Source organism: Microtus ochrogaster, unplaced genomic scaffold (genome assembly GCF_000317375.1).
Source record: "Microtus ochrogaster isolate Prairie Vole_2 unplaced genomic scaffold, MicOch1.0 UNK31, whole genome shotgun sequence".
NCBI lineage: Eukaryota > Metazoa > Chordata > Mammalia > Rodentia > Cricetidae > Microtus > Microtus ochrogaster.
Window position 1 is genome coordinate 3,165,083 of NW_004949129.1, and position 8,570 is coordinate 3,173,652.

The window sequence follows — 8,570 nt, forward strand, 5'->3', positions numbered from 1 at the left end:
GTTCCTGTCCTGGAACTAGCTCTTGTAGACCAGGCTGGCCTCGAACTCACAGAGATCCGCCTGCCTCTGCCTCCCAAGTGCTGGGATTAAAGGCGTACGCCACCACCACCCGGCAAGTACATTGACTTTTGACTAATGTGCATATCTGCTATAAATTCTGAGGTCTGACTCACTTGAATTTAAAAATTATATTTTTTTCAGGACTTTAAAAAAGGAATGAACATGTATTTAACCAAGTTTCAGCAAAAGAATGCTGCCACAGGTAATCTTTGCATTTTTATTTATTTTTGTTTCAATTTTTACCACCATCCTTGCTTTCCTCTTTTTGTCATGCATGCAAAGCACATACCAGACTGAGCTGTACCTTGGTCTCAAAGATAATATTAAATAACTTGAGCTAGAAATACAGATAAAGGCCCTAGGTTTGATTCCCCAACACCAGAGAAGGGGGGTGTTGGAAATAAAATGTTAGCATTCTACACAGGGAGGATCATTTTTTGACGAGTCATTTGCAGATTACAGAGTACACTTTGAACAGAAAAAATGTACTATTTTATGTTTTTATTTCAGCCATTTATGAAAGATCCTTGTCATTCTCTTCTACTTGGGCTACCCTGAATTGTTTTCATACTCATGCTAAAATTTCAGTGCTTTCTGTTTTTCCTCCTTGCTACTCCCCAAATATATGGCTTTGTGATATATTAGAATTTTGTGGTTGCCTACTAGTACTAGTAGCTTTGCTCTATCCATCTCTTAAGCTAAGGCTGAAGCTACTTCTCACAAGTGTTGTGTTACTTTCTATTGTATTTACTTAGTGTTGAAGTCCATACCTCTTTTATACATCTTTGTAAGCCATGCTCCCCTGAGGACTTTAGCCCGTGCCTATGTTTTTAGTGTCATCTCCTCATTCTTCTTCTAGAACTCACCAAAATATTGCTGTTACTGCTTTCTTTCATTCTTTCTTTTTCTCTCTCTATTTCTTTCTTTAATTTAAATTTACTTATTTTTTGTTTGTTTGTTTTGGACAGTATCCTCTATGTAGTCTTGGCTATCCTGGAATTAGCTATGAATACTGGGTTCTTGCACTTGCTTCTGCTTTTGCTTCCCAATTACTGAGATTTCAGGCATGTTCCACGATACCCAGTGGCGTGCGTGCGTGCGTGTGTGTGTGTGTGTGTGTGTGTGTGTGTGTGTGCACACCATGAATGTAGAAATCAGATCACTTTTGAGATTTGATTCTCTTCTGTCACTAAAGGTGAGGGTAGAGTTCATGTGTTAAACTTGTGTAACGAGTGTTTTAACTTATGTATATGGGTTCATACCCATACATGTGCACGAGTGTATATGCCCTGAAGACCAGAGGCTGGCCTCAAACTCAGACAGATCCTCATGCCTCTGCCTCCCAATGCTGGGATTGAAGGCATACACCACCACTACCAGGCCCCAGTTTTTTATGTGGGTGAGTACTGGGGATCTGAACTCAGAACCTCATGCTGGTATGGCAAGAACTTCACCAAGTGAGTCCTCTACAATATTCCTTCAAGTAGAATTTATTTAGTTGTAGTATTGTGGGTGGGGCATTTGTTTGACCTACTGTGTGACAGGCAAAACAGTTGGTAAGCCATGCAATGTTAAGACTTAATGTTAATCCCTTTGATTTACTGATTTAGGAAATAAACATTTCAAGTTGTTTTTATTTACCTTCTAGAGGATCTCTGGGAAAGTTTGGAAAATGCCAGTGGTAAACCCATAGCAGCTGTGATGAATACCTGGACCAAACAAATGGGATTCCCTCTCATTTATGTGGAAGCTGAACAGGTAAACCTGTAAGAAGTCCTTGCATCGCCCGGTGAGGTGTGTCACCCTGTGATCTCCATACTTAGGGGAGACAGAAGGAATCATGAGTTTGAGACCAGCCTAGCCAGTTTGGGAAAAAAAAAAAAAAAGAAAAGAATATTAGCACAGTTCATTCCTCAAAACTAAAGCATATTACTGATTGGACTAAATGCAGACTGCTAGATGATACTTATTTGTTCTCTTGGCTCAGCTCCTTATATAATTCCGTAGCCTGCGATTGCCGTGCCACACGCCTTTAATCCCACCACTTGGGAAGCAGAGGTAGACAGATTTCTTATGAGTCTTAGGCCACTATACATAGTGAGTTCCTCTGGAAGGAAGACCAACCAGTCAAACAGTGCCTCTAACTCTTGAATCATCTCTTTGGCCTGAATTTTTTAACTTTAGTTTTTAAATTTCTATCCATTCATTTATTTAGTGATATTGTGGATTGAATCTAGCACCTTTTCTTCTTCATTTTTTCCTCTTGTTGATATTTGGAGACAGGCTTTCTCTGTGGAGCCTTAATTCTCCTGGAACAGTCCTAGTAGACCAGGCTAGCCTTGAACTCAGAGATGTGCCTGCCTGTGTCTCCCAAGTCCTGAGATAAAAGTGCCCCAACACCACTCAGCCTGACCTTTTCTTTCTTATTTGTTTGCTTGATTTGTTTCTTTCTCTTTTGTTTGTTTTATTTTTGGAAACATTGTCTTCCTATGTATCCCTGGCTGGCCTAGAACTTCCAGAGATGTATCTGCTTTTTCCTCCCTAGTAATGAGATTAAAGGCTCTGAAACTATGCCTAAACTTAATTACTGTTTCTTGTACTTAGTTTAATTACTAAGGTCATTTTTAGCGTAGGTTTACATTTGATTTAAATAAGTTCAAATCTGTTATATTGAATACTCTTTGAAATATCCCAGAATGCAATATTGATGAACGATCAGGCAAATGACTATTTGTTGAAACTGTTTCCTCCCTCCCTTTGGTGGAGGCCGAATGTGTGGTGTAGATGTACATGTTTGTGTGTGTGTGTGCATGCAGGTGGTGAAGGATTGAGGTCAGTGGGCTGTCCACCTTGGTATTCTGAACCTGAGATTTGACAGTTTGACCAGGTTTACTGGGCAGCAAGCTCCAGGGAGCCGTTGTTTCTACCTTGCAGACACTAGGATTATAAGTGTTATCACACCCCAGTTTTACATGGTGCTGAACTGAACTCAGGTCCTGATGCTTGCATGGCAAGCATTATAGTAAATTGTCATCTTGTCCAAAATGTGTGTGTTTAAAATTTATTTTTATTTTATGTGCATTGGTGTTTGCCTCCATGTGTGTCTGTATGAGGGTGTCAATTCCCCTGGATGGGAAGTTACAGGTATGAGCTGCCATGTGGGTACTGGGGATCAAACCTGGGTCCTCTGGAAAAGCAATCAGTGCTCTTAATTACTGAGCCATCTCTCCATGCCCCATATTTTTTTTTAAATATTTATTTATTTATTTATTATGTACACAATATTCTGTCTGCATGTATGCCTGCAGGCCAGAAGAGGGCACCAGATCTCATTACAGATGATTGTGAGCCACCACGTTGTTGCTGGAAATTGAACTCAGGACCTTTGGAAAAGCAGGCAATGCTCTTAACCTCTGAGCCATCTCGCCAGCCCCTCCCCATATTTTTTAAACATACAAATCATTGCTTATTGTTTTCTAGTTATTTGCAGTCCCCCTCACCTTCACATTTGTGTTTTATTGTAAAACTTTTACTTTAAAACAAGACATAGCCGGGCGGTGGTGGCGCACGCCTTTAATCCCAGCACTCGGGAGGCAGAGGCAGGCGGATCTCTGTGAGTTTGAGACCAGCCTGGTCTACAAGAGCTAGTTCCAGGACAGGCTCCAAAGCCACAGAGAAACCCTGTCTCGAAAAACAAAAAAAAAAAAAACAAAAAAAGAATAGTATAATTTTGATCCTACTGCACGTACTGGCTTTGGGGGAGCCTAGGCAGTTTGGATGCTCACCTTACTAAACCTGGATGGAGGTGGGCGGTCCTTGGACTTCCCACAGGTCAGGGAACCCTGATTGTTCTTCGAGCTGATGAGGGAGGGGGACTTGATTGGGGGAGGGGGAGGGAAATGGGAGGCGGTGGCGGGGAGGAGGCAGAAATCCTTAATAAATAAATAAATTTTAAAAAAAAAGAATAGTATAATTTGATTTATTTGTTTGTTGTGTATACTTTGGGAGAAGTGGGACAGGCCCAGGCTCACTTTAGACTCACTATGTAGCATTTTTCAATGCAACCTGAAAGTCCTACTCCTCTTCTTCTCCCTCCCAAGAGCTAGGATTACTCGTGGGCATTGGCATTCCTGGCTTTTTGTTGTTTATAATTTTAAAGACAAATAATTTGCTTTTAGGAATTTCTCTCATCTGAGTGTTACACACCTTCAGCAAAATCATATTACATAGGAATTGGTCTTTTATTTTAAAAGTTTTATTTTATTTAAATTAATTTTGTATATGTATTGAGTAGCTGGTCTCTAGGGCATTTAAACAGGACCTTTTTTCTGAGATCTGAATGAAAAGGACTGATTTTTTTAAATGTATTTTTTGTGTTTCATGCATATGTACAGTATATCTTGTATTCCCAGGACACATCCCACTCCTACCCTCATGGGTTTTTTTTTAATAATTCACTGGATGCATATGGGTATGGGGCCAGGCACTGAAGCATGAACCACCTACAAGGGGCCACACATCTAAAGAAAATTGGCACCCTTCACCCCAAAGCAACTGTTTTATCAGCTAGGGGTGGGCTTATGATCTCCTCCCTCAAGAGTGACTTTTTTTTTATTCTTTACTTTCCTCATCTGTATCGTGAAAGACATTTGTTTGTCCCAGCTCCCTACCTATGTTGTCACAGAAACACCCTCCACAAAAGTCACAGTTGTTACAGCCTTGACTTTGCTTCTGTAGGTAGAAGATGACAGAGTGCTGAGGCTGTCTCAAAAGAAGTTCTGTGCCAGTGGACCATATGTTGGTGAGCATATGTGCTTCTAAGAGGAGACTGATCAATAAATTTGGGTTCCTTATTAGTCATTTTCAATTTAAGAGTAAATAATACTATATTATTTATTATTTGTTTAGTTGTACTTTGAATTTAATTTGTTTTATTTTATTTATATATGTGTGCTTCTTATCTGTATGTGCACCAACTATGTGCAGGTACCTAAGGAGGCCATAAGAGGGCATCAGATCCCCTAGAATTGGAGTTAACTGACAATTGTTAGTCATGATGGAAATGCTGGGAATTGAACTCTTATCCTTTGGGAAAGCAGGTAGTGCTCTTAACTGCTGAGCGATTTTTCTAGCCACAATCTTAAAATTTTGTGTCTTGGACCAGGCGGTGGTGGCATACACCTTTAATCCCAGCACTCTGGAGGTTGAGGCAGGCTGATCTCTGTGAGATCAAGGCCAGCCTGGTCTACAAGAGCTAGTTCCAGGACAGCTAGGGCTGTTACACAGAGAGACCTTGTCTCGAAACACCCCCACCCCCCACCCCCGGAAAAAGTGTCTCTCTTTTTGAAAATGAATGAGGGAATTGCTCTATAATATATAAGATATAATGATATCTATAATGAGATCTGGTGCCTAGTGCCCTCTTCTGGCAGGAAGGGTTACATGCAGAAAGAACACTGTATACATAATAAATAAATCTTTAAAAGAAGAAAAGAAAATTAGTGAAAAAGGGTTGGAATATGTAAGAAATTATTTCTGCAGTCTTATTCTCTAAGGAATTACTGTGTTATTTATTTTTCATTAAGTTATTGTGTGTAATAAGTATTAAGTCCAGTGGTGATTGTCTTTACTTAATATTAAGTCATCATAGTAAGCACTAGAGTTGGTTCATACTTTATTTTCTTAGCATCTTTACAAAGGTAGAGAGTAGTAGTTTTGCTTTTATACTCACAAAAGCTAAGGAATCGCTAGTTTACTTAAATTGCTCAAAGTCAGCTGGGTATGGTGGCATATGCCTTTAATCCGAGCACTGAGACTCAGAGGCAAGCAGCTATGAGAATTTGAGGCCTACATAACAAATCCCAGTACAGCCAGGGCTATGTAGAAAGACCCCGCATCCCCCACAAAAATTTTTCTTAAAGTCACATGTCTAATAAGTTTAGAAGAGTGGGAATTCACAGAAGATAATTAAAATCCTGAGTTTCCCTCTCAACTACTATATTCTCAGGTAATTCCTCTTGTCATTATGCTCTTTTACAATAAGGTTTTACCCAGGAAATTAAATTTTACTTGAAGAAATTAAGTTTCCTTTCCTTTAAAATAGTAATCTCAGTTTAGTCCCTGTGACCAGACAAGTAAAAGCTGGAGTATTTCAGTGGAGGGGCTTGAGCTGTGATTTAACCTTTTTTGTTTGTTTTGAGCCTGGGTTTCACTGTGTGACTCTGGCTGTCCTGGAATTCACTCTATAGACTAGTCTATCCTCAAACTCACAGAGATCTGCCTGCCTTTACCCTCCATGTGTTGGGGTGTGTGCCAACACTCTCGGCTATGACTCAACCTTTTTAACCAAGACATGTAGCTTACTTAAATGTTGATTGTGTGCCTTCTTTAAATAGCTCTGTTAATGCCCTAATGCAAAGTTTGATTTGCTTTTTGATATCTGAGACAGTGTTCTATTTTTCAAATGATTTGGTTTTTAGATATGGCTCCTCAGTGAAGAGATACAGTAGTTCCCAGGTTTGTCCTGTCCTAGTGTAGTAAGTGTGAGCCCTTTAAGAAAAACACCTTAGAACATTCACTGCTCAAAATGAACAACACAGTCATTGTTGTCTTTATTGCTCTACTTGAGTTAATTATTCTCTTTGAGACAACTGTGATTCTGATATTACATTCTCTTTTCCTTTGCACTAATATTACTCAGGTCACCTTGAAGCATAGTGTAATGCTGAGAATGTGTCTGGGTTACAACACTGGCAGTCCTCTGTCTACCTTACCACCTGCTTCTTTAAGATTGTCTTTCATTTTTCTTCTTGTTTAGGTGAAGACTATCCTCAGTGGATGGTTCCTATCACAATCTCTACTAGTGAAGACCCCAACCAAGCTAAACTAAAAATACTAATGGAGAAGCCAGAGATGAATGTAGTTTTGAAAAATGTCAAACCAGACCAGTGGGTAAAGGTGAGTTGAGAATGGCATAGCCGTTTGTACTTTATCTGAAACGATTTATTTCTTTTACTTGCCGTCTGCGGCTATATCTGAATTGTATTCTTTCAGTTTAGACTATAAAGTATAGAAAGGAAAACTAAGTTTACTGCATTTAGTCGTGCACACCTGTAACCCCAATACCCAGTCGGCTGAGGCAAGAGGTTTGTTGTCTTTATTGTTCTACTTGAGTTAATTTTTCTCTTTGAGACAACTGTGATTCTGATATTTGAGGCTAGCCTAGGCTAGTGAGACTTTCAAAAAAAGGAAGGAAGGAGAAGGAAGGAGTAAATAGCAGAGAACATTTGTAGTCTTGCAGCTGCACACTGCACTACCACTCCAAAAAGTCAAGCATGGTGGTGAAGACTTTTGATCCCAGCCCTTGAGAGGCAGAGGCAGGTAGATCTCTGTGTTTCATCTACATAGTGAGTTCCAGGGCAGCCAGGGCTACACAGAGAAACTCTGTCTCAAAAAAAAAAAAAAAAGACCAAACAAATGAGCTGCCGTCCCATTCTAACAGTGTGTCAACCTCTGTCTTGTATTGTTTCCTATAACTGTAATTAAGTGAGGTGAGAAATATAGAAAGTAGGATTGTCGCTGACACAGGAGTTCTTTGGAGCTACTGTTGTAAAATTATTTTACAAAAATACCAGTTAGGGGGCCGGGCGGTGGAGGCCCAGCACTCCCAGCACTAGGGGGGCAAAGGCAGGTGGATCTCTGTGAGTTTGAGGCCAACTTGGTTTAGAAAGCCAAGGGCTTCACAGAGAAACTATGTCCCGAAAAACCAAAAAGAAAAATAAAAAAGATCAGTAGGTATTATTTTTCGTTGTTTTGTACTGAGTAATAAAGTTTTTTGCTGCAATTTCTTCTTATAGGTTATCTCAATTTTTTAGTTGCTAAAATGTGACCACTTAGTCAGGCGGTGGTGGCACACTTCTTTAATTCCAACACTCAGGAAAGGCAGGCGGATCTCTGTGAGTTTCAGGACAGCTAGGGCTGTTACACAGAGAAACCATTTAGAAAAACAAACAAAACAATAACAAGGGCTATTTAACTATTTTAATATTTAAAATGTACTCTGGAATATAATATTAACATTTGAAATTATGAAAGTTTCTTATAAATTAGAAGTTGTATACACCATGATCCTAGTAGTAATTGCATTTAGAATTGTTTGGTTATAAGTCTGGTGGTGGTGGCCCATGCCTTTAATCCCAGCACTTGGGAGGCAGAGTCTCTCAAGTCTTAAAAAAAAAAATTATTTATATACAATATCTTTTTATGTTTCATTTATTTTTTATTTTATGTGTATTGGTATTTTGCCTGCATGTATGTCTATGTGAGGCTGTCAAATCTTGGAGTTATAGACAGTTATGAGCTGCTATGTGGTTTTTGGGAATTGAACCTGTGTCTTCTGGAAGAACAGTCAGTGCTCTTAACCACTGAGCCATCTCTCCAGTTCCTATTTTTTTCCTTTATTTTTATTTATTTATTTATTTGTGGTTTTTTTTGACAGGGTTTCTCTGTGG

At 39.4% G+C, this 8,570-nt stretch overlaps 1 protein-coding gene across 1 annotated transcript in view; it reads left to right on the forward strand.

Moving 5' to 3' along the window:
* Positions 1-8,570, forward strand: part of Npepps (aminopeptidase puromycin sensitive) — an 80,305-nt gene that overhangs the window by 51,856 nt on the left and 19,879 nt on the right. Inside the window, exons 12-15 of the mRNA XM_026789824.1 lie at positions 202-262; positions 1,709-1,818; positions 4,798-4,861; positions 6,878-7,017. Coding sequence (XP_026645625.1) covers positions 202-262; positions 1,709-1,818; positions 4,798-4,861; positions 6,878-7,017 — 375 coding nt within the window. The remainder of the gene's footprint in view (positions 1-201; positions 263-1,708; positions 1,819-4,797; positions 4,862-6,877; positions 7,018-8,570) is intronic.